The 26,001-nt window shown below is 40.6% G+C and overlaps 3 protein-coding genes across 10 annotated transcripts in view; 2 read left to right on the forward strand and 1 right to left on the reverse strand.

The window, feature by feature from the left end:
• NBN (nibrin) overlaps positions 1-20,028 on the forward strand; it is a 53,761-nt gene extending 33,733 nt beyond the window's left edge. Inside the window, exons 17-18 of one of the 2 annotated variants that reach the window (XR_012491795.1) lie at positions 257-478; positions 1,484-20,028. The gene's annotated coding sequence lies outside the window, so the exon portion shown is untranslated. Of the gene's footprint in view, positions 1-256 lie in introns of both variants that reach the window. The other variant, XR_012491794.1, reaches the window with a different exon arrangement.
• On the reverse strand, positions 8,324-23,059 carry OSGIN2 (oxidative stress induced growth inhibitor family member 2). 2 transcript variants are annotated; one of them, XM_074318990.1, is made up of 7 exons: positions 22,861-23,059; positions 21,804-21,923; positions 17,890-18,044; positions 15,837-15,973; positions 15,074-15,265; positions 12,653-12,744; positions 8,324-10,567 (listed from the first exon to the last, which is right to left on the reverse strand). In XM_074318990.1, exons 1-7 carry the CDS (start codon positions 22,902-22,904, stop codon positions 9,532-9,534), a joined length of 1,776 nt encoding a protein of 591 aa, XP_074175091.1. In that variant the 5' UTR covers positions 22,905-23,059; the 3' UTR covers positions 8,324-9,531. The 2 variants fall into 2 exon arrangements, with proteins under 2 accessions (XP_074175091.1, XP_074175092.1); XM_074318991.1 differs by lacking the exon at positions 21,804-21,923.
• A 121-nt stretch (positions 23,060-23,180) lies between these two features.
• MMP16 (matrix metallopeptidase 16) overlaps positions 23,181-26,001 on the forward strand; it is a 605,275-nt gene continuing 602,454 nt past the window's right edge. For 2 of the 6 annotated variants that reach the window (XM_074318982.1, XM_074318986.1), the window contains exons 1-2: positions 23,181-23,454; positions 25,073-25,175. The gene's annotated coding sequence lies outside the window, so the exon portion shown is untranslated. Of the gene's footprint in view, positions 23,455-23,479; positions 23,606-23,647; positions 24,936-25,072; positions 25,176-26,001 lie in introns of those variants that run through there. The other 4 variants (XM_074318989.1, XM_074318988.1, XM_074318983.1 and 1 more) reach the window with 3 other exon arrangements.

The following is a 26,001-nucleotide window of genomic DNA, read 5'->3' on the forward strand; positions in this document are numbered from 1 at the left end:
CTCGCCTCACTGTCCTCCTAGTTAAGTTATTGTTTCCCCTCCTTAGAAGAATCCATGAGACTCACTTCCTATGGGTCTCTCCAGAGACTTGTAACGCCTATTCAGACTGCTGTGCATGTCGCTTTTCAGCAATTTCCTATGGAAACGATAGCATGTAACATGCAGTGGGCAGCACCTTGCACCTTCTCACTGATTTGATCCTAGGCATATCAGAACATCCTTTTTGCTTTTAATTTTTCCTTTTCCATGTGCATAGTCTTCCTTGAACTGAAGTGGCCCGAATGACATGGGTTTCAGTAGTGAAGGTGTCACCACATAAAGTAGTACTGGCAGCTGGGGACAGCGTGGCAGCCTCGCTCAAGCTTGTGGAGAAACCTCACTGGAATGCAGAGCCCTCTCTGGTGGCCTTACTGAGCGGGGTGAGCCTCTGTTGTGAGCTTCCTGGAGACCCAGGTTTGGTACCTGTGAAGCAGAAATGGTAAGATTGTCTTCTTTCTACCTTAAAGGGACATGGTAAGAAAAATGAATGTCTTTTTTCAAATTTTGTAATATAAGCCATTTTGTACCTGAGCCTTACGGTGAAGTCCTTTGGTTACTAAAGACTGGGACATCATGTCCTAGGAAGTAGAACAGGCTTTGGATTCTGCCTGAAAGCGTCCTGGTCTCATGTAGGTTCTGCCGCCCTAACACGCTTACCTTTGTAGGCTGGTAGCAATAGTGTAGCATGAAAATGATCCATAAAGTAACAAGTACCATTGCTAGACCTCATGGAAGATGCAGTGCTCTTCTGTCGTCAGGGAAGGCACCACGTGTGAGGGTGGCTGAGCCACTTTGCACCCCTGGCCAGTCCTCGGAACGTACCATTGCCTTTCAGGAGTTCGTTCCTAAGTGTCTTAGCTGTTTCTTGTTTGTTTCTTTGTTTTATTATCCCTTCAAAGTCTTTGTTTGGGTAAACATGATTAAAATTGTATTAAATATAAAACATTGCTGTCCACAGCACTAGATCCAAAGGTGAATGAGCAGTGTTCTCTGCTCTCTAGGAAATGACAGTCTGAGTTTGGAGAATTCCCTTCGAGTTCTTTTGAGCTCTGGAAGTCTTGTTAAGCAGATGGAGGATATCCCCCATTGCTGTGCACAGATCCTTCGGGGGGCCATTAGCTCTGCCCTGAGCCAGTGGAGGCACAGCCCCCGCGCGGGCAGGCATGCAGCTTTTCCCTGGCTCTCCTGGGGACACTTTTCTAAGCCTTCACATGTTCTAGGAAAAAGATGGGAGGGTATAACTTGCCACATCCCTTCATTTGGTGAATGAGAACTGTGCCCCATTTCTAGCGTGGGGCTTTAGCTGAGCTTCCTGATGGCAAGGAGAAGGTGGCCAGGCCTTGGGCCATAGTCTCTCAACTGTCCATTTCCCAGCAGCACTTAGGGACCCCACACCCCTTTTCCTTTCTGCAGTCGTAATTACCCCGGAGTGTCTTCTTTCCAGACTTCTTCCCAATTCTACCATTGAAGCCTTGTGGTTGGTCACACCACTGGGAGTCTCCAGCTGCTTATTGGAATGATGTTCATGGTCCAAATTTCTTCTACAAGATTGAAGAAAGGACTTCCGTGAAGTGTGCTCCCTCAGGTGTAACAAGGCCGCCTGTGTGACTGGCTGGTGAGCAGTAGTGCTGTGAACAAACAAGCACAACAGAACTGAATCACTCTTTTTCCCTGTATCAGGATGATGAGGGGGGAACAGGTGTATTTTGCTGCTCTAAGCCATGGAACTGAATGTCACAGGACAGGCTAGCCTCCCAAACTGGGAACAAGAATTCTTGAAAATGGAGCGTTGGTTTTGGTAGTAAGTTACAAAACCTTAACTGTTGGCCAAGAAGCCTGGATTTTATTCGGTAGGGAGTGGGGGAGCTACGCTCAGTTTCTGAATGGGAACTTTTAAATCAGTATGTTAATTATGTGTAAGATACAAAGAAACGGAAGGTATGGATAGCTCCAGTTGAAGTAAACGGAAACCACCATAGACGTTTTAAGCAGGAAAGGATTTAATACAGAGAATGAGATGCTGAAAACGGCCGGACTAGGAGCAGGCTCTCACCTGGGCCTTCAAGGAAAATTCCCAAACTGTTGAGAGCAGCCCGCAGGCCACTACTCACTGACGCCTCCCTGGAGCATGTGCTCAACTGTACGTGTGTGCTCCTGTCGTGCTCCAGGCCAGAGTGGACAGTGAGGGGGGCATGGGTGACGTCCCTGGGAGAGGAGCCGCTGGAGCGATGGGACTTGGCCTCTCCCTCACTATCACCTTCCTGACCTCAGGCTCTCCAGCATCCACTTGGCAGAACTAAGTAACCTACTGGCAGGTGGGGCGCTCGCTCAGGGAGTCAGAAGTGGAGGTTTGAAGATGCTCAGCTGCTAGGAAGTGGAATGGGGTGATCCAATGTACAAGTTCTAGTACAGGCATCAAAACTGAGACATTAAAAACCACTAATGAGGAGGTTATTAGAATAGTATAGGGGGTTATAAACACGTAAATGATGATGGTGGTGACGCTGGAGAGAGTGTGGACACCGTATGAGTGGAATGGCCAGGCCTTATTCGTGGGTGAACTGGCGTCTCTGAGTAATAACAGTCTTGCTTTGCGACTAGCCAGTGAAGCTGGTGGTCTCCATGCTTCAGGTGAGGAATGGAATGGTCTCAGCCATGCCCACAGTCCCGTTCTAAGGAAACCTGCCTACACCTGTCCACAAGTGCTCCTGTCTGCAAACATTGGGATTGCCAGAGGTTCTTCCTTTTAATCCGTTAACCCTGGGTATGCAGTGATGTGTCATTCTGGTTTTAATTTGCATTACCCTGGCAACTATAATTGAGTTGTAGAAGTTCTTTATATATTATGGATGCAATTCTTTTGTGTATTGAGAATATTTCTCCTAGCCTGAATTATTTTTATTTTCATATTTCACTGTTTTTCATGATCTCTTTGATGAACAGATGCTTTAGATTTTGGAAAGGTCAAACGTATCAATTTTTTCTTCTTGATGTTTGCTTTAGTATCCTAAAATATTTGATTCAGTATCAAAATTTCAAAAATATTCCATTTTCTTCTATAAGCTTTATATATTTTTATGTTTATATCTATCTGATCCAACATGAGTTAATCTTTGAGTATGAAGTATGGGTTAGGGTTCATTTTACTATCCATATGGCTGTCCAGGCTGGCCCCATTTGTTGAAAGCACTGTCCTTTCTTATTATCTTGGCAACTTTGTAAAAAATGAGTCAAGCATATGTAGATGGGTCCGTTTCTAAACTCTGTCCTGTAGCATCGATCTGCTTGTCCGTTCTTAGGCTCATAGCACACTGACTTGGATCACTATAGCTGTTTAGTGGGTCTTGAAATCAGGTACTTTAAGTCCATGAAGCATATCAATTTCTATCCAAAAAAATCTAGGATTTCAGTGGAGATACAATGAATCTAAAACTTGATTTGGGAAGAATGGACATCTTAAAAATATTCAGTCTTCCAATCCATGAGCGTAATACATTTGTTCATTTCCTTAGATCTTTAATTTCTTTCAGCATTATTTTATAGTTTCAGTAGAGAGGTTTGCACATCTATTTTAAATTTATCCCTAAATATTTAATATTTTTGATACTGTTGTAAATGGTACTTTTAAAAATTTCATCTTGCAATGATGTATTGTTTATACATGTAAGTGCAGTTATTTTTTGTATATTGAATTTAGAGGCTAAGAACATGCTAAACTCATAGTTTAGGATTTTTTGTGTAGATTCTTTAAGATTTAAAAAAATTCTGTAGGTATAAAGTTGTTCATAAAATTCCTGTGTTAAACTTTTAATAGTTGTGTAATATATAGTGATGTCCCTTTTTTCATCCTTGTTTTCAGAGAAATGTGTTCTCTTTTTCTTGATCATCTAGCTAAAGGTTCATCAATTCTGTTTAAAAAATTTTAAAGAATGGTTGGTTTTGTTGATTTTTCTTTATTGTTTGCCATTTTTGTGTTTCATTGATTTTCGCTCATCTTTATTTCCTTCCTTCTAATTACTTTGTGTCCAATTTGCTCTTATTTTTCTAGCCCCTGTAGATGGAAGCTTAGATCATGGATTTTAAATCCCTCTTCTTTTCTAACACCAATATTTAAAACTATACATTTCCCTCTATTTACTGCATTAGTTGCATGTGACAACTTTGGATATTTGTGTTAGCATTCAGTTCAAAATATATGTCTTAATCTGTACATGCTTTCTTCACTGATACATGGGTTAGCTACTTAATTTCCAAATAAAAATTTTCCATCTATTAAAAGATATGTTATTTATTTATTTGTTACTGCTTTCTAAATTAATTCCACTGTGGTAAGAGATCATATTTAGTAAGATTTTCAACCTTTTGAAATGTGCTGACATTTGTTTTATGGACAAACATATGGTTTGTCTGTTTTGGTAAATGTTCTTTGTATACTTAGAAAGTGTATTTTCAGGTTGTGAGCGTAGTGTTCTATAAATATCAGTTAGGTCTGAGGTTAATTAATGTATTGACATCTTTTATATCCTTTCTATTTTTCTGTCTACTTGTTTGACCAGTTACTCAGAGGAATATTAAAATCACCAACTATAATTGTGGATTTGTCTGTTTCTCCCAGTTTTACTGAGATATAAATTAGTTTAAGGTATAGAACATAATGATTTCCTATGTGTATATATTGCAAAATGATTACCACGGTAAATTTAGTTAACATTGGTCACCTCACAAATTTTTTCTGCTTGTGATGAGAACCAGCTTTCAAATATACAAAATAGTATTGTTAATAATAGTCAGCATGCTGTAAATTACATCCTCAGAACTTATAACTGAAAGTTTGTACCTTTTGATCACCTTGACACGTTTCCCCACCACTGCCTTAGGCAACCACCGATCTGTTGTGTGTCTAGTTTGGTTTTTTGAGATTCCACATATAAGTGAGGTCATAGAGTATTTGTCTTTCTCTGTCTGACTTATTTCACTTAACGTAATGTTCTTTAGGTCCATCCATGTTATTCCAAATGACAGGATTTCCTTTCTCAAGGCTGAATCGATATTCTATTGTAGATATGTGTATATATGCCATATATTCTTTATCCATTCATCCATTGCTGGGCACTTAGGTTGGTTCCATATATTGCCAATCGTGAGTGATGCTGCAGTGAACATGGGGGTGCATGTATCTCTTTGTGATAGTGATTTTATTTCTTTTGGGTAAATAGCCCGAAGTGGAATTGCTGAATCATATGATAGTTCTATTTTTAATTTTTTGAGGGACCTCCATACTGTTTTCCATAGTAGCTGCACCAGCTTACGTTCCCACCAACAGTGCACAGGGTTCCCTTTCCTCCACATCCTCACCACTTCTTTTTGATGACATCCATTCTAACAGTTGTGAGGTGATTTTTGCGTTGTACTTTTGATTGCATTTCCCTGATTAGTGATGGGACTAATCACCTTTTCGTGTACTTGTTGGTCATCTGTATGTCTTTGGAAAAATGTCTATTTAGATACTCAACCTATTTTTTAATTGGATTCTTTGGTTTTTGCTATTGAGTTGTGTGAGTTCTTCATATGTTTTGGATATTAACCCTTTATCAGATACGTGATTTGTGAATGTTTTCCTCCAGGACTTTCATGGTTTCAGGTCTTACATTCAAGGTTTTAATCCATTTTGAATTGATTTTTGTAGATGATACAATGGTCTGGTCTCATTCCTTTGCATGTATCTGTCCAGTTTTCCCACCACAGCTTATTGAAGAGACTGTCCTTCCCCATTGTATATTCATGGATCCTTTGTCAAAAATTGACCGCAGTCTCTATATTCTGTTTGATGGATCTGTGTGACTGTACTCAGTCTTTTCTTGAGACAGATTTAAGGAAATCATGCAGATTTCTGGAGCTGCATCTCAGTGCATCTCCCTCAGGCACCCTGCTCCTCCGTCTCCAGCAGGGACCCTGAACTGGGATGTTTTCCACCTACTCCACTTCCAGTGTTGTGTGGGAAGCAGCCTCTGGCAGAAAGTGAGGGTGATTTCAACCTCACCAGTTGTTTCCTCACCTCGCTTCTTCTCTTAAATGTCAGTCCAGGGCTGCTGTCCATCGTGTACAAACATTGCTTTATGGTTTTTCCCCAGTAGTTGCTAGAGGGTAAGTCCGATTCCCATTAGTCTATCGTAACTGAAACCAGTAGGGTGTTCTTTTAAATTTGAAGGTTTTTTAGTTGTTTTATGGTTTATCAGTTAATTTTTTTGTCCTGCTACCTCCCCAGCGACACCATTTTTCTTGAATAACTTGGGGGTGGAGGGAACAGTCAAAATCAGCAATTATCTGTTTTCTCCATTCTTCTTCTGGGTAGGTTTAGCAACCTGGCCCCCTTTTCACCTTAGGAATGTATAGTGTAGTTTAAAAGACTGTGATCTGATCTGATCAAAATGGTTTTATCCAATAGCAGCCCTATAACCAAATTAGATTTGTTTAAATGACGTTTAAATTCAGTCTAGTTTCATTTAATTCTGGGTGTCTCCCGTGTTCCACAGGCTGGGACTTAAGTGCTTTTATTTAATAGCAGGATTTAGAAGGATTTTTCACCATTTCCCACTGACTACCGTATTTCTCCAAAAATAAGATTGGGTCTTATATTAATTTTTGCTCCAAAAGATGCATTAGGGCTTATGTTCAGGTTATGTCACCCTGAAAAATCATGCTAGGGCTTATTTTCCGGTTAGGTCTTACTTTAGGGGAAACACGGTAGATAATTTAAAATACCTTTCAGTCTGATTTTTTTAAATCTGTTAACTAGAATTTGATTCTACGGAAACATATTACATGATAAAACTTACTAGATTTTCAAAAAAGTGGTTAAATGCAGTTCACACTCTAAGACTGACTTAAACACTTAGAAGTGACTATTTTTATTGTATTATTTTTAAATTTTCGTTGTGCTGCCTTTTTTAAAGATTTTATTGGAGAAGGGGAACAGGACTTTATTGAACAGTGTGTACTTTCAGGACTTTTTTTTTCCAAGTCAAGTTGTTGTCCCTTCAGTCTTAGTTGTGGAGAGCGCAGCTCAGTTCCAGGTCCAGTTGCCGTTGCTAGTTGCCCACCATCCCTTGCGGGAGTCCAGGAATCAAACTGGCAACCTTGTGGTTGAGAGCCTACGCTCCAACCAACTGAGCCCTCTGGGAGGCAGCTCAGCTCAAGGTGCCGTGTTCAATCTTAGTTGGAGGGGGCAGAGCCCACCATCCCTTGCGGGACTCAAAGAGTTGAACCGGCAACCTTGTGGTTGAGAGGCCACTGGCCCATGTGGGAATCGAACCGGCAGCCTTCGGAGTTAGGAGTGTAGAGCTCCAACTACCTGAGCCACCGGGCCAGCCCTTATTGTATTATTTTTAAAACCCCAAAGAGATTCTGTTTTTTAAACATTCTTTCAAGAGCTAGACTTTAGAGGGATGAAGGAGAGATGCCCACGTCATGGTATATGACTAGTCAAATATTTAGTGCTTTCTCCCTCTCCCTGAGTAGCTGGTTGATGACACTGAAGAATAAGGCTTGTAATTATGGAACAGAAATTAATTTAAGAGTACAGGAGTGTAGAACATCAGAGAAATGGCTTTAATGTTATTGGCGACCCATAGCAGCTAGGTTTGAGAGGTAATTGAAAACTGGAAAGTAACTAACTATGGAATTATTCACCAGGCTTATTTTGGGCCTTACTAGAACTTTACTTGAAGTCTTTTTTTTTGGTGAATAATCTCATCACATACATGCTATGGATAAGAGCAAGCTTTTGACACCCAAGGGGATGTCAACAGTTCTTATCCTTCCCTAGAAAACATCTTTATGACAATGTCATTTTTGATTTAGAAGTAACGTTAAGAAAACATCCAGTCCAACTCATTCTTCAGAGCTCAAAAGAACAGGCAGGCAAGAGAGTGCTCAATCTAAGTGTAGTCAGAGATGTTATATCAGTTCCAGTAGATCTGAAATTAATTTGAAAAAAGTTACCATTATAATAAACTAAAACGATCACATTTCTAAAATCGTTACTCAGACATGAGTTATCAAGAGTGTAAGAATTCATTGGTTTATCTGAGACAGCTAGTTGTAGACGAAAGTATATTCTAAACAATTCTATTTGAAGGTGAATTGTGATCCTGTAAGCACATAACACTGCAAAAACTGGACAGCAAAATGACACTTTAGTCCATTTTTTTAATACTAAAAAAAAAAAATTATACGTTCAGTAAACACATTTCAGATGAAATAAATTCTACCAAGAGTGCGAGAGTGCAAGAGAGAATATGAGAAATTTAATTTGCCATGTAGAACTTCAGAAGACTTTTCTGTCTAACACTAAAAGACTTTGTATGAAGATACAGACATTATGCACACCTAAATAAATATAAATCAGGGTAAGCATACAATTCAATAAGTAACCACAGAATGAGTTGCTGTGTCATCTACGAGTATGAACAAATTTGAAAGTAATCATATTAGGAATGGAAAAGACAGATTTTAATCTTATTTTCAATTTTAATCTTTAATAATTCTGGCAATACCCAAATAGTATTACAATATTAGAAGTACTTATGCCCAGATACCTTAGTGTCAGTGATAGAAATGAACTCCGTGTTCACAAAGGGATAGGTAGTTCCATTCACAATCTATTGAACTGCAAATTAGGTTGTGTTATGCTAGTTAAGTAGAGAATAAATCTCCAGAGAACATCTTGGCAAATGCTGGGTGTTTGCCAGCACTATCGGACTGTTGAAATTATTAGAAGCTAAGAATACGAAGTATCTGTCGAGCTTTCAGCAATAAAAATATTTTTTCAAAGATCATATTTGGTAATAAGTTAGATTTATACAATTGGTAATTTCAAAATAAATAAAACCTGAGTTTAAATGCCTTCTACCCCACTCCACCTCCAGCATCCACCCCTCACGTCCATTTTCTTTGTGGCCAGCGTGCCTCCCATTTTCCTGAGCATACGTATTCCTTGAGGAGCTCATTAATCAGATGTGGTCTCTGACTCTAAGTCTGCGGTGGGTGTGAGAGTCTGTACTTCTGACAAGCTACAGAAGAAGCTGACGCTGGTCCCTGGACCACTCTGTGAGTAGCAAGGTCACCCTATATGTAGTGAGGACAATTTCTAGCCTAATGACTATGTGGTTTTATAGGTTCAGGCTGTAATATTTTGGAATCAATCCTAACATAACCAAAAATGATCACAAAAAGTACCTCTTGGAAGAAAAGACTTTTAGTGAGAGCTTAAAGTATGCTAAATTGGCAGTGTTTCCATTTGTCTGACAGTGACACCCTTGATACATTACGATATAAATCTGAACACCAAGTTCTTATAACTTTAAAAAATTATTAGCTTGAGGCTCTCTTCCAGTTAATTCAAGTCCAAAAAATTCAAGCCAGTACACTGCAAAAACACTAGTAAAAATCTTTAATGGTAAACTGTCCATATAAATTACTTGTAAAGCTGCTTTAAGCTATCCCATCTCCGCCTCCTCTTTCAACAAATAAATGCTGCTTTTTCTTCTGTCTTGCAGCTAAACAGTGTGTAACACCCAGTGCCCCTCCCTTTAAAAATCGAACAAAATTGTCTCCGACTAGAGGACCCAATGCAAAAAGGTGGGCTTCTTTGACACACTCATAGGTATATGCATCTATTTCCACAGGATTACCCTTACAGCTGATTGGCTGGCTTGAGTTATGGCCCAGGTAACAGCCTTGCTCCTTCAGAAAAGATAGATTGGGGTGAGAACCTATCAGCACCACTGCTGCAGAGAGTTTAAAGATTTTCTTCAATCCAGAAACGCTCTGAAGGATGCATTTCATGTCCGACTTAAAGGAAAGCACATGGTGCTCAGGAAAACTGGTATAATCAGATAAAAGATTGGAGTCTGCAGAACACGACTGAGTACACATCATATGATAGACTTTATGGTATTCTGGGTAAAGCTTTTTGGGAAGCTGCTTGAAAATTAAACTTGGGTCCGTTACTCGTCTGCGGAATACATGAATCACAGGGATATTATTGTTGTAAGCACACAGTACTGCGTCAGCTGCAGTGAGCCCGGAGCCCACAATTAACACTGGGTCCACTCTGCCACGCAACTTTCCTCTGCTCACAGCCGCTCCGAATTCAGGCATAGAGTGAAACACAAAAGGAAAATCTTCCCCTTCAACCTCCAGATGGGCAGGAGAGTCCAGCGTTCCAGTTGCCAGGGCCACGTTCTCAGCGAAGAGACAAAAGGGAACCTGGGAACCGTCGGCTACGCGCTGATAGCCCCGGACCTCCCAGTTTCTTCTGATAAACTTGGACTTGTCGATCTGGAGCTGCTGTGCTGAAATACCACTGTCCTGGCCACCGTCATCGTCGTCGTGATCTCTGTAGAGCCTAGACACAGAGGTAATGTGCGTGTTCTCTCTGAAATTCTTCTGGAGACCCATGACTTTTACATAGTGTTTATAGTAGCGAGCCACCTCCTCGGGCACAACGCGATCCCCTTTTAGGTTCCTGTAAAAGAAGGCAAAATACCCTGTGAGGACAAATGAGTACCTCTCCATCTAGTAAGCTGTCACATGTTTTTAATCGCTCTCAACTGTCTCAGCTAGAAATGATCCTAACAGTTTACAAAAGAAAGCTAAGATTTCTTTTTAGTTCACAAGAGGAAGTGCCATGAGGACAGACTGTACTTACCGCATCTTTGTTTCTCTAGTGTCTGGCGTAGTATCTGTTCACACTAGCTGCCTTTATCAATAAACTTTTATCAAATGAAGGCGTTAAAATACGGATATATGAAAACTGGCTACTTGATAGTCTATCTCACAATTGTAACCTAAACAATTGAGTCTATAAATACACTACTCAGTCTATGTTCTATACAGTTAGTACAAGCTAAATGGTTTAGATTAATAATTACTGAGATATGGTACAGGTCTCGCTGTAATACACACACTTCTTATAGATAGTGTGTACCTTCTTGACCAAACTTTTAGTTAAGTTGCTTTCTATTTTCCTACTGACCAAAAATAAGTCAGATCAGTCAGTCTTCTGCTGAACAAAATCATCTTACGCCCTAGTAAATAAAACATTTGTGTTTTCCTACTCCTAAGCAGTATATAATATCTTTATGAAAAAAATACATTAGTACACCATTCATTTTCCACTTGAACTTTAAAGCCAGTTTCAGCACCCCTAAACACTGCGCCCCAATTAGAGCTAAGTAGCAGGAAAAATACACCAAATCATTTCACGTAATTCATTATACCTTGTATTTGGAAAAAAATCATACAGATTTTTCTTCTTAAAGTTTAATGACTATAATAATTAAGATTTAGAATGTAAACTCTCAACGTTTACAGAAACCCTATGTAGTAGTTACTATTATTCTCTCCATTTTACAGACTAGCAAGTTGACAGCTATTTATTTGACCAGGGTCACAACATCAGAAGTTATAATAGGTTCAGGATTCAAACTGCAATCTCTAGAGATTTAAGAATCTTCTCTTAATGCTATGCAAAGGGTACTATTTATCACAAGATTCATTTTCACGTTACTTCTATACACAGCATCCCCAATTTAGAAGGACAAGTGCTTCTGGTACATAAACCATAAAGCTTTCCTTTCTTACCCACATTGCAAAGGGACAAACGTTGAGCAATATCGCTTGCTTATGAAAATCAGGAAGTTGTCCATCTTGCCTGATTTTGTAACTTTACACTTCAGACCTATATATTATAAAATTCCTTTTTAAAAAACCCAAAAGGACAGTTGAGAGATTTAAAACATCTCAATTACCCAGGCTGGTCCAAACTTGCTTTCTGAAATCTTCCCAAAGTAAGGATAATTTCTGTGGTGAACATGGTTTCTATCTGGCAGGAAGTGAAGCATTCACATGTTACAGCCCTGTCCTAACAAAGGTTAAGTAACTTCCTCCTTTTACTTACTGTTTCTGTGAGTAGTCAAATTAGAGTAGGTTCTCCGACTTGGTAATTCCTATCTAATATTTACTGTCCTTGAAAATGGAGTTTTTCATATATATATATTTTAAGTTTTGGGCTCTTTTTCCCAAAATAAACTTGTATTCTTCCAAGTTGAGATTTCTTCTGTTACTCCTACTTTCTTATTAAATATTTACCTCTATACCCAAATAACCAATTACATCACAGATTCTAGTTTATCCCATCATTCTAAATCATTAATCGTATCCATTCTTCTCAGAAAGTCAGACCCTCTAGGTATGTATACATGAGATATACACACGTGCAGTTACGTATCTACTGGTAAAAGTAAGATGTGGAAAGGATATGTGGGTGGATGAGAACATATATAGATTGGTTTAACAGGATGGGATCAATTCACGATTAGCAGAGAAGTCAGGAAGCCAGCGTACAGACCAGCCCTTCCCTCCTTACCTCTGGGCTTCATATGTAACATCTCTAAGTGGAAATGAGCTCCTAATCTCTGCAGCAAAAAGGCTTTTTATTTGAAAGACATACACATTTATGTTATTCATCTGGGACAGGATCATAAATATTCTGACATTTGCTGACACTCTTCCATTGTACACCAAATAATTTTAATAGTTTGATCTTTACCTTCGTTTACTAGATGCCCAATCTTTAAATTTAAGTCCAGGTAGCTCCATCCAATTTCCAAAGCTGATGGTCAACATGGAGCCTTCCATATTCTATTTGAATAAAAAATGGACAATCAAAAACACACTTAAGCAGTAACATTGATTTTTGTTTTTAAACTCAATCCATCTTATTTACTGCAAGTTAGAGTCTGGATAAGGAGAGCTCAAAGAAATCCTAAATGGTTGTGTAAATTAACTCTCAAAAGTATAGTGCAATAAACTTTTAAATAATACTTCCATCACTTGGTAGTATCTATATTCCTCCTTTCATGTAGTTATACATTTATAAAACAAACTTACACTATTACCCGATGCCTACACAATGTTGATAGCTCTGGCTGTAGTCATGGTAGCCCAACTGTAGATCAGGTTAGAGGAACAAATCAGTAGTTTCACTTTTTACACACAAGGAGGAAAGTTCATTAATTTCCATACTTTAGATGTCTTCCCATCTTGCTGTTAGAATTTTTTAATGGGCAGCATCCCTATCAATTATAACTGCAGTCTACGTGGTATGGGAACGGCAGCGTGTCTTCCGAGAAGCATGGAAAGAAGCAGTGCTTGCCTGGTTAGAACAGACCACGCTGGTAACGTTGCCTTTAAAGGGCGCCGCTATGTTTCGCTCAGTACAAAGCGAGGAAAGCCCGAGGGCCACCAGTACCTGTCCCAGTGACCTCGGCCATCTCTTCTAATCAGCTCTTTTAGGCTATGGCTTCTTTCCTCTTAACTCTTCTTGCCCTGTTTCTGTACAGCCCAGGACTGGGAAAGGGACTGGCGACTACGAGCCAGCACTGACAGCACACTTCCTCTGTGTGAGGCCTCTGAAGCCTCTCACTTGTGACAGTACACAGGTCCCTTGTGAGCAAAGGCAGCCAGCTGCCAGTGCTCTCAGGCAGCCTGGGCCCGGTACCAGCATGAGAACGAGATGCGAGACGAGGAGCATCAGGAGGACAGCTGTTAAGAATGTGCATCAGAAGTTACCTGGAGCCACAGTCTTCTTGGCTGCAAAGCAACACCCTTAAAGCACCAGCGTTCCACTGTCTACAGTCTCTTAAATTTATTCCCAGTGCACCAGTTCTTCCGGTGGGATGAGAACCCTCAGCCCTCGATCTCTTCATTTTTCTCCCAATCTGCTTTCCCCCCATGCGACCTCGCCATGGATGCCTGCTGTCATGAGGGGACGCAGGCCTGACAAGTACTGTGGGCACATACAGAATGGGGACTGTTTCTGAGAGGACACAAGTGCACTTTGAGTAGCGCAAATTAGAAAGGGAGAGCAAACAGGCTGTGTGACACTTTAATAGAGAGAAAGCGTTAGTGTCCTTCAAGGAGTGAAACCATTAGTGCAGGAAAGGACGAGCTCAGCAACCGTGGGTTGCTTTAGCCCCACGCGCTACTGACAGGTGTGTCTGCAGAACTGGTCCTTGGCCGCCTCCAGGGAGACACCCTCGGACCCTTGGGATAGTCGATTGATGAGTGTGTTTCTGCACACCCGTGTGCCGGTGTGACTTGGTTCCCTGCGTCCAGAGCAAACACTGAGCACTCGACACACTAGGGACTGCTAACTGCCAAGGATGCAGAAGTGAAGAATAATAACGGTTAGTTGCTGCCTCTAATGAGATGCTCTGGGTTAACCAGTTCTCGGGTTAAACCTCTGCTGTGGACTAAACTGTGTCACAACTCCATGGGAAGCTGGAACCCCCAATGCGATGGTATTTGCAGATGGGGCCTTTTGGAGGTAAATAGGCCTAAAACAAGGCCATGAGGGTGAGGCCCTCGCGACAGGATTAGTGGCTTTATAAGAAGAGGAAGAAAGAGAGATCAGGTGCTCCACCACGTGAGGACACTGCAAGAAAGCCGCTGTGTGCAAGCCAGGAAGGGGCCCTCACCACGGGTGCAGGCTGGCACCTTGACCCTGGACGTCACAGCCTGCAAACTCTGAGGAGAAAGTATCTGCTGTGTAAGCCACTGGGTCTGTGGTAGCTTGTTAGAGCAGCCCGAGCACACTAATACAACTTCTTTCTTTTACAATACATTTTCACTTAAGATCTTGAAAATGACGAGAAATAATGGATATTGGTATGAAATACTGTGTGAGATTTTGTAAAGTCTAAAATGAATACAAATTTAAAATTTTTTACTATGTAAAATATTCTTGAAATATTTTCTATATAATTCTTATAAAATAGTATAGAGAAATGCTTATAGTAAGACTATCTATCAGTAGTCAAATTTGGCCTAGCTTCTAGTAATTAACCCACATTTACTTGAACAGGATTAAAATTCTCAGATAAAATTCAGTACACATCATATAATGTGTAAGAATCCACGTGGTCTTATCAGCTGACATACACTAAAGTGCTGAGGAAAAGAAACTCACATGCCAGGCTCCGCCGGGTGGCCCTTTCCCGAGGACGATGTGAGGGATGTAGTGATGCTGCTCTAACTTCCAGTGCAACACGGAGGGGTCATCGTGCCCAAAGTCGGCACCGGGATGCAGAAGTGTGTCGAATAGCACTGCGACTGGATTGGATGACCGGCCTTCAAGGCCCTCAGACAAGTATTCCAAGTCCTGAATGGAGTTTTTGTTTTTTAAAAGAAAAAAGGCAGATAGAGTTTCAAGCAAACAAACAAACAGCTATCGTAACTAAAGTGAAGGGCATTATACTAATGCTGCATTTCCCAGATAGCGTGTCACAGAACACTGATGTTCTGTGAGATCCTACTAGGTTCTTGGGTCAAATGAAAAGGAGAAATGGTTGGGTTTCAACAAATCTAATCAGACCCTTTCACTGCAAGACTTGAAGATGCCTTTAATATGCTATATGTCTTAATATGTCTATGGTGACACTGCAGTTATAAAAGGCAACACGTCACAAACTTATTTAAGTACAGAGCACCTATTAGAACTTTATCAGGAAATCATTTGGGAATTCTGCTCTTATCAATCCAGGAAAACAAATTGATGTTTAAGAATCCACATGGATTCCTAAAAGTAACTCAGAATATATTTACTAATCTAAAACAGAAATGATACAAAGTTTATTTAGAAGAAAGGATTTTCAATTAAACACAGTGTTTAAATAGAAAACTAATCTTGTTTCAGTCTAAAAAATTAAAAGGATTGCCGTGAGAAATAATACCTGATCAACAATGGAAAGATGTCTTGCTTCTTCTAATTTACTATGTAAGATTGCATTTGGATGTATTGCTTCTGGTGATAAATATGGCCTGTAGCCTGATAACATGTAAGAAAGGCAGATCCCTGAGGGTCCATTTCCTACAAAAAAAAAAAAAAAAAAAAAGAAAGAAACAGGTGGAGAGGGGTGTGGCATGCATCTTCATAAGCCTATTCCTTGGCTTTTCTCCCTCACCAATTCCTTCTTCTCTAAAGTCTCAAAACCAAGTATTCACATGATTCTGACTTTTATCTTCACTCCTGTTTTCTATCGGGAAGCTCATCTACTCAGAGCTTCAACTCTCTATGCTACTGACTCCCAAAATGAGATCCCTATGCTGACTTCTTCCCCCAAAATATATTCCACATTTCCATTTGCTACTTCTTCACCCCACCTGATAGACCCACTAATAATTAAAATGTGTTCAAAAGCAAATTCACGAGTTCCTTCATTTAGGTGCCCTCTCCTTTTAAACACCATCCCTTTTCAGTGTATGGCACTAGCAAAATCCTAAGTCAGGTTCTGGTTCTACACCTATTTTGTCATCTATATCCATTCAGTTGTCTGCTAGTCTCACTCCTATACTCTCACTCAGAAGACAAAAAGGCTCCTTCTGTTTCTCCTCCCTAAGATTCACGTCCAAAATCACTTTCTACATTCCAGAGTTTCGGTATCACATGCTCTTCAGCATGTTACCCACCTCAATTCTAAAGGCCTTAACTGCATGTGTCTGATACCCAGTGTTCTCCATGTTCTAGTCTCAACCATCTCCTTATCCTGCCTTCCTATATTTTTGTATGCTTTAACTAAAACCAAACTGGATTTTCTGTTGAATCTGTTGCACTACTCCCATTTCTGTAGTTCCTTTAGTCTGGGGTGCCCCTTCTCTATTATCTACATCTATCAAAAATTTAATCAAACTGGGACAGCTGTGAGCCACAGGGAAAAAAATCCTGTTCCTGACCTAATATTTTGTCCCAAATAAAACAGGCTCAAAAATGTAAATATGAAAAGTAAAAACATAAGAATATTAGGAAAGTGGGTAAGATTTCTACTTATAATGCTGGAGGGGGTAGCCTTTAAGCATAACACAAAACTCAAAAGACAAGAAAATAAACCATTTACCTTTGTAAAAATTATAAACGAATGACAAATAATGGGAGTAAAGACCTGAGGCAAAGAGCTAATTTCCTTGAATCCAAAGACAAAACTAAATAAGAAAAATCATAATAGCAACAGATACAGAAAAAGCATTTTATAAAATCCAACCCCGACTTATGATAAAACAGGCTATCAAAGAAACTAAGGAAAGTCGTCTGCCATTGAGGTACACTACGTCCCATATTTCTTTTCTTCAGCTTGGCTTCACACTACAGTACTTGGCTACCTCGTGTGAGTGTGAATATTGGGTGGAAGATACACATGACAGGTAATTAAATACATGCAATAAAACAATCATAAAAACCTTTAGTATTCTGAAGTAGTTTTTATTAATAGCTTTATTTTTAATACATGCCTGTCTGTTGAGGTGGTGCAAAGGACATATAATAGAAATCTTATGGCTAAGGTAATTACAAACATTACTGCAAAGTACCAAGTGTTCATTACTGAGCACTGGTTACTAACTTGCACAACTTTCTCAACTTCTGTTTTCCTGTCTGCATGTGCACTACATCAGGGGACGATAGGGTGCTAGGTCTAATCTAATATGTACACAGAAGGTTCTAACAATACTCGCTGTCGGCATTACCATGACACTTCATATAAGCAACGCAACTGACAGACAGTATTTTAAAACAATAGAGTCATATCAGTCCTTTAACGAAAGGATGTAGCACTCTAACACAGGGCCTCATATCAGATACACCAATTAATCTCTCTAAATATTTGGCTATTGGTTGTTTTAACATCTCAAACCTAAAAATACTTACCAGTACAATCCTAAAAACTTGTGTTATGTAACTACATTTGTAAAAGGTTCATAACTAATTTTAAGAGATAAAATGGAGTAACTTACCTATTACTACCATAGGCAAAGTCACTGATGAATCTTCAAGTAAAGAAGTTTCTTCAACTAATGGCATAGCTTTAACTTTTCGCCCCAAATTATCACCAAAATATTGCACTAAGGAATTAAAAATCTCTCCTTCGGTTTCAGTGTCTCTATAGTTTCTTTTAAAAAAACAAACATGGAACAAAAACAAGATGTATAGTCAGTATAGCCTTTATAAAAAAAATCTCATTACTCAGATTTAGGCCATATATATTCAACAGTTCTATACCAGGAGAAAAGATTAATGCTTTCAAATTAGTAGCTTAGATACATGTCAACCTACACCACTTTCAATGTCAGAAATCCTAAATAGCTGCTAATGTCTCTTTAGTACTTTATAGTCAAGTCCTACATAAGACAAGTCCTAAATAAGGTCTCTTTAATAACCAACGACACAATATTGTATAATTCTCAGAGCTCTAGGAATGGGTAGTTTCTTTTACTTTTCTCTCATTAATCAAAAGGTGGATGCATTAGAGGCTGTATATTTAGAACAAAATCACATAACATTTTAAGGAAGTTACAATACTTACATGTTATAAATTGTGCACTTTGGTAAAAGAAATGGGGTTTATAAATTTATTAATTCTCAGATACTGAAATATGAAAAGATGTTAATGTTGAGTTCCAATCTACCTACCTTCCCAGTTGCCTCCTTAGAAACTAGATTTAGCATTCTGACATGCTCATGCAGTAATGGACTAATGTTCAACATCCTCTCAGGTGCTTATTGGCCACTTAAGTATTTTCTTTGGAGAAATAGTCAAATCCTTTGCACACTTTAAAATGGGTTGTCTTTTTATTGCTGAGCTTCAAAAATTCTTTATATGTTCTGATACAAGACCCTTTTCAAGATACATCATTTGCAAGTATTTTCTCCCATTCTGTGGGTTACCTTTTCACTTTATGTTGTCTTTTTAATCACAAAAGTTTTAAACTTTGATCAAATCCAGTTTATTTTTTGTTTTGTTGCTGTGCTTTTGCTGTCATATCTAAGAAACAACTACCTCGTCCAAGGTCGCAATTTACTCCAATGCTTCTATATGTTTCATAGTTCTAGTTCTTACATTTGGATCTTTCATCTATTTTGAGTTAGTTTTCTATATTGTATGAGGGAGGAGTCCCACTTCATTATTTTGTTTGTGGCTGTCCATTTTTCCTGGCACCATTTGTTGAAGAGACTGTTATCTCCCCTTTGTCTTGGGATCCCATGGAAAACTCAGTGACCATAAATGTAAGGATTTATCCTGGACTCTGAATTCTATTCCACTGATTGATGATATATTTATCTTTATGCCAGCACCACACTGTTAATTCCTCTTTCCTTGTAGTAAATTCTGAAATCTGGAGTTGTGAACCCTCCAACTTTGTTCTTTATCAAGACTGTCTTGGCTACTCTGGGTTCTGTGCAATTGTATATGCCGTTCTGAACAAAAGGCACCTAGAACTTTGATAGGATTGCACTGGTTTTGTAGATCAATTTGAGAAATACTGCTATCCTCAGAATATTAAGATTTTCAATCCATACACATAGGATTCCTTTTCATTTATTTAGGTCTTCTTTAATTATTCTCAGTGATGTTTTGTAGTTTTAAGTGTATAAATCTTATATTTCTTTTGTTAAAATTATTCTTGCCTTACATTTTTTTATTATATATACACATTTATTATGTTTTTCAATCATAGTTGACATTCAGTATTATTAGTTTTGTCTTACATTTTTGTTAAAATTTTTCCTAAGTATTTCATTCTTTTTGATGCTAGTATAAATGGAATTGTTTTGTTAATTTCATTTCCAGACTGCACATTGTTAGTGTATAGAAATACAACTGATTTCTGTATGTTGATCTTATATTGTGCAATATTGCTGGGTTCATTTATTAGGTCTAGTAGGTTTTTTGTGCGTGTGGGCCTCGAGCAGCTTAACTCGAGTCTATCCCAAGACTCAAGTGGACTAGGAGAACCAAAGTTTTACCTGATCTAAATTCTCTGTGCAGTATAGGTACTTTGTTTTGGTATTCTACTAGTCATTGGTATACACTATGTGTATGTAATCTGTATATAACATGTAATAATGAGAATAAACTGTCTGTAATAAACTTATAGGGTGTTTGATAAATTGAATACCAGTTTAACACCAATAGGAAAAACCGAATCAAGAGAAACAAAAACCAAAAATATGGTTCACTGGTTTTACATCAGGCCACAGTGAAACACAGGTCTTCTAGTAAGTATTCTTCCTAAAAACTTCAGAGTCTAAGTTATACTTAGTATTACTGTGTTTTACAGTATAGCATACTAAATCACAGGTCTATGAACAGTGCACATTTCCACTTTAGATATCCAATTTGATAAATTTTTGTTCTATTTAAAAAAGTATTTAGGAAGATGGTTTTTTAGACATGAGTCTGCCATCTTCCCTAGCTGCTGGGATCTAGAATAAAGGACGCTTTCCTCCTCACCAAAAAAATAAATAAATATTTATTTTGAGTAATAACAAAATCTACTTTTCCTTTATTTGGGGGCACTAATTAGATTAGAATGAACACATCTATATATAATTACATTTTAGGAAAGAGTAGAGAACAGCACTTCACACACATGGGAAAACAGTTTCCCTATTGTTAGACATCAAGTTAAGAGCTTGAAATATAAGATGATTTTAGAGGCCTTCCATTTTGGAAGCCCTCTAATATTTTGAAACATTATGGTCCAAAGTCTCAAAACAAATTTAAAAGGATGGCATAGGCATAATACTTGGTAAAAAAAAGACTTTTCTCACATTTAACAATATGTCTTTAAATGATCAAACCAAAATGAAATGCTTATTATCTGAATTTTTATAGTTTTCGGAAGCATGACCCTACATTGGTACCAAATTGATACTACCCTATGAAAAGAAGGTTCTAATGTGACAAATGAACAGGAAGTATGGGGTTTTCTCCCTCGGAAAGTTACTGGACAGCTCTCATAATACCTATCCTTTCAGATATTAGACAAGATCCAAATATAGATGTTGTCACAACCTGTTTTAACACGTTGCATACGGATCACGAGAATCTTCACGAGGGATTTAAACCCCGCCGGACGCAACGTGTTAAAATGAAATTGCAAAAAAAAAAAAGAGTAAATTATAAACTTCTTCCTAAAGGAGCTGTTTTAAATATTAATGTTGTATTCTAAAAATTTTAGGTACAATATAGCTGTTTGTACAATGAAAATAGGGTTTATTAATCACAATATTTATTTTTTGGCTAGCTGGCTTGTTTTCCTTTACCCTTCAAGATCGAAATTTAGCAAATACCTTGTTTTCATCCCCTCCTTCCAATCTCTGTACAAAGAGGTAAGCATATGATACTCGCCACTGGGGTCAGCTGAATGGACATGACCCCAAGCTGTGTCCTTGGAGTTCAGCTGCACCCAAAAGTATCAAAAGGCTTTTGAACAGCACTTTCAGAAATGCATGTTCTTTTCTCAGGGGCTGCAGTTAAGTCGCTAGGGGAACCTGTTTGCTAAGACCCTCCAAAGTGTATCTGACACTCTCAAGCCACTGTCTATAGAGTAGGTAACAAACAAATTTGCCTAAAACTTAAAATCCAGCAGTTTATTATATAAAACCATTTTTTAAAGATATCCAGAATTCAGAGACTCCTACAAAACTGAGAAGCCAGGCAAGCCTAGATTGCTGTTCTCCATTACAACAGGGGTTCTGAATTTCCTCTGTGCCTTACACCCTTTTTGCAATTTTGTGAAGCCTCTGGACCTCTTCTTCGAGTAATCTTAAACACACAAAAGATACATAAGCATTCACATGGAAACCAATTATATTACAACAGTTTTAAATAGTAAACTTGTGACTTGTGTTTATGCAGGCACACCTCGGAGACATTGCACGTTCAGATCCAGACCACGGCCACAGAGCCGGCCTCGCAATCAAGCGAGTGGAAATATTTTTGCTGGTGGAGGGTCTTGCCGTCAGTTTATAAAAATTACAGCACCTGTGAAACGCCATAAAAAGAGGAATGGCTGTATGTGCTTCTCTTAAATAACAAGTTCAGTGATATGTAATAACTACTGTAATTTTGAAGAAATAAGCATTAACAGTATTTCTAGATATCTGCAACTGCAATGTTATAAGAAAGTATGTTGTGGTTTCTCGTGACGACAGTCACAAATATTACTGTGATTTGTTGCTTCTATTCATAATAGAAAGTATTAGATAACGATTATTAAAGTTTAGTGAAAACAGTGCTTGCTCTACCTTTCTTTACATCCAAGTTCATGGGCCACTTAAATTCTATGCATGAACTCCAACTTAAGAACTCATGATGAGAGTTTCATGTTTGACACAAAAAGAAGTTTTACGCGTCACGATTCTGGTAATTCGTATAAGTAAAATAAGGGACTTGACCAAGTCTTCCTAAGCTGAACAAGTCACCACGGGGTTGAACCCACTTGCAAGTGTCCTCGGTCTTTCTGCCCCTAACTGCCAAGTCTAGAACACGCGTGCACTTCTGTTTTAGAGGTGTCACCCCTGAAGACCTCCCTCGGGAGTCTGGCCGCCACGCTGCTCGGGTCTCCTCAGGGTGCATGGCTTCCAGCGACTACCAAGTCCGAGCCTCCGGTAACTAGATCGTCACACGGAAAACATGGTTCCCGACCGCCCTTCCGCCCGGCCACTTAAAAGACATAAAAAACTGAAAAGGGGGTGCTTGGCGACCCCTCCCTGGAACTTTGCATCCGCGTGCCCGGCCGGCTCGGGGCCTGGCACGGCGAGGGGGCAGAGGGGCTGCCTCGCAGCGTCCCCGAGCCCGCAGGACCCCGGCCGGGGGAGGGGAGGCCGCGCGTCCCGGCGCCCGCCCCGCCCGGACCCCTCGACCCCGGCCGGCCGCGCCCCTGCGCCCCCCTCGCGTCCCTCCCCGGCGGGGAAGTCACCTGAAATGCCCGGGCAGGGAGCAGCGGCAGCACCACACCGGCATGGAGCGCGGCCGCCACAGCCGCCGCCTCCCCCGGCGGGGCCGCCCGGCGGGGTCGGGGGTCGGGGGTCGCGGGTGGCGGCGCCCGGAAGCCGCGGCTGGGCGGCCGGCCGGGCCCGGCGCCGGGTCGCTCAGGGCGCAGCTTCCGCCCCTGCCGCGCGGAGCCAGCGCCGGGGACGCTCCGGACGCCGCGGTGGGCGGGCGGCGCCTCCTCGCAGGTGCGAGGCCGGCGATTGGCGCGGCGCGGCCGGCGGGCCCCTCGCGGCGCTGAGGCCGGCGGACGCGCAGGGGCGGCGGGCGAGGCGGCGACCGCGCTCCGCACCCGAGGCCGCCTCAGTCGCCTCAGCCGCCGCGGCCTCCCGGCTGCAGCTCGCGCGCGGCCCGCGGACGCCCGGGGCTTGAGGGCTTGAGGGCCGCCGCGCCGCCGCCGAAAGCCAGGTGCTCAGCCCCGCCCCGCGCTGCCGAGGCCGCCCCGGGAGGGCCCGGCCGGGGGTGCGCGCCGACGGGACCGGGCGGCCGCAGCCCTCCCCGCGCTCCTGCTTTTTCCCGTGAGGTACGGAGGCGCCGTTTCTCCTCGGATAGTTCCTTGTTCTCCAGTTCTCCCTCCGGTTGCCCTTGAACAGACGTGCCCTGGCAGGTGCCTTAGATTAGGTGGGGCGCAGCCTGCGTCCAGGGTTACGCGCCAGGAGAGCGTGGATACCCAGGTGTGCACTGTTTTAGTTTTCTGTCTGTCCTCCTTGACTTACTGGCAGGTTGGCCTTCATCTTCCTGTGATGCTGCTTCAGAAAGTGAAGCGTGGACTTACTTCTCTGTGAATACTCACAACATTGTCCCTGTGAGGGACCTGCGTTCCTGAAAGCGGTGCCCTTACAGAGGCCTGACATGTTCCCACACGAGGAATGTTCCGACGCACTTTGTACGACTCTTCCTTCCCGCCTGTTTTCACTGAGTTTTCTTGCAGCATTTTCCAATGGTGAATAAAGTGAGAGGGACACACCCGTAAGAGGTGATGACCGGTGCACGGAGCCCGCGGGGCTGATGGTGGATAAGCCTGGGACTAAGTGGAAGGGAGAAGCATGACTTAGAGAGGGGAGCAGTTTGCCACCCCCAAATATGCCTCCTTGGGATATTGATTATTTTAGGCTGGGTGATTTTAAGAACAGCAGACATGGAGAAGCTCTGAAAACCAAGAAGGCGGTACCTTTGTAAAGGACATTTACGTTTACAAGTGAAAGCTCCGTCTGTGATGGTGTCTCCCTCACTGTACCAGGCCTGCCATCCTCGTTCGAGAGGTGGCACCAACTTAAATCCGGGGAACAACCTTAGCCTTGTGTCCTGTGCTTTGCCTGGTGACCTGCCATACCTGACTCTCTGCCCACAAGACCTTGTCTATAGTTGAAGATGGTATTTAAGGTGATGGCTTCCGCCATTTTGGCAAGTTACTCAGTGATCCTGGGTTTCTCCCATGTGTACAGGAGATACCTGTTATTAAACTTTAAATTGTTTTTTCTCCTGCTAATCTGTCAATTTGATTAGCCCAGCCAAAATAACCTCAAAGGTAGAGGAAGATTTCCCTTTCCTAACATTTACCACTCATTTCTCTGTCTCACTACTGTAAGGTCAACTTCTAGGCTCTATTTGCATTATTACAAGATTAGAGAAAAGGAGAGAACAGTAGTCAGAGACAAAAAATATGACAAGAGATAAGTCATGCAGCATTGATCAAGGTTTTCAACATCAGAATAAAGTTCCAAATAGAACAAAGCAAATAGTTCGATGAAACTTACAAGAAAAAAAGTTTTCAGCGCTAAAGGGAGACAGTAATGTGCAAATGTATAAGACCTATTATCTACTAAGTGGGAGAAACAAAAAGTCTACATGTGTGCATATGAAATTTAAGGTTTGCAAGACTAAAGGGAAGATGCTAAAAGCTTTCAGAGAACAAATACAGGTTCCCCCATAAAGCCATGAGAATCAGGCTGGCGGTAGGCTTCTCATCATCAGAACTGGATATTAGGAGACAAGCAATGCCCTGTAAGTTCCACGGGGAAATGACTGTGAACTTGGAATTTTATACCAAGCAAAACTATCGATAAAATATGGGGGTAGAATGAAAAAAGGAAATTAAACATAAACTGAGAAAGCTTTATCTTTCAAATACTCTTTTTCAGGATGTTACTTGAGAATGTGGGCTGGCAAAACAAGGGAATTATCCGAGAAATTGGAGCAGGTTGGCTCTATGAACGATAGAACCAATTCAGAAAATCAACAAAGGTAAGTCCCAGAACGACAGCTCTGCAGCAGGTCTGAGAGCCACTCATCCAAACCGAAAGACTGCAGGGCTGTAAGAACCTCTTGTTAAAAAAAAAAAAAAAAAAAAAAAAAGAGTCTCTAGGTGTGATTGTGATTGTATCCTGTAAATGTGAGAAGAACCTATTGTAATGATGCCATAAAAGTAGACAATTCAAAGTAAAAGTAAAAAAGTAAAAAGGCTGTTAAAAGTCCAGTTGGGGTGAGGGCATATGACAAAACGTGTACAGCCAAACAAATATAGTCATAGAATAGCACTTGCCTGGGCAGAAAACAGTGTTTATGTACACATGTAGATTCTGATTTCCAAATTTACAGTCCAGCTGTAGACAGCAAGAATCCCTTACCTACGGTTACGAAGCAGGTTGTAAATGTTAATTGTAGAAGAGCAAGAGGGGTAATAAGAAGGGTCTGGGATACAGTATTCTTATTTGACAAAGTGAAGAGATATTGCTTGCGGTTGAAACAAGAAAAAGGAGCTTAAGAATACATGTAATCAATGGAAAAGCTAACAGTAGTGATATAATTGCTTAGGTGAACAGGGAGAGAAATTTGGGGTGGTTATTTTAGTAAAATTCATATCTATCTTGGCAGGAAGTGAGTATGCAAAATCTAACATTGATCCATCCAGAACTAGCAGCATAAGTGCATTATTTGAGAGAAGAGAGTAGCTGTGAAGTCAGTGTCATTGCCTCTGGGAACAAGATTGGAGGGATTGAGAAAGGATGGGTTGGGGGCTTTTTGTGTTCAGCCCTCTTTCATTCATTCATTCATTCATTCATTCATTCAT

The sequence above is a fragment of the Rhinolophus sinicus genome, linkage group LG14 (assembly GCF_036562045.2).
Source record: "Rhinolophus sinicus isolate RSC01 linkage group LG14, ASM3656204v1, whole genome shotgun sequence".
In the NCBI taxonomy this organism is placed as follows: Eukaryota; Metazoa; Chordata; class Mammalia; order Chiroptera; family Rhinolophidae; genus Rhinolophus; species Rhinolophus sinicus.

Excerpts from the sequence above, each read along its gene's own strand:
- OSGIN2 (XM_074318990.1), bottom strand. The coding sequence starts at position 22,904 with ATGCCGGTGTGGTGCTGCCGCTGCTCCCTGCCCGGGCATTTCAG. Across the intron at positions 21,924-22,860 it reads TCCCTGCCCGGGCATTTCAG|GTGCTGTAATTTTTATAAAC; the intron begins GTGACTTCCCCG and ends GGCGTTTCACAG. Across the intron at positions 15,974-17,889 it reads TTTGCCTATGGTAGTAATAG|GAAATGGACCCTCAGGGATC; the intron begins GTAAGTTACTCC and ends TTTTTTTTGTAG.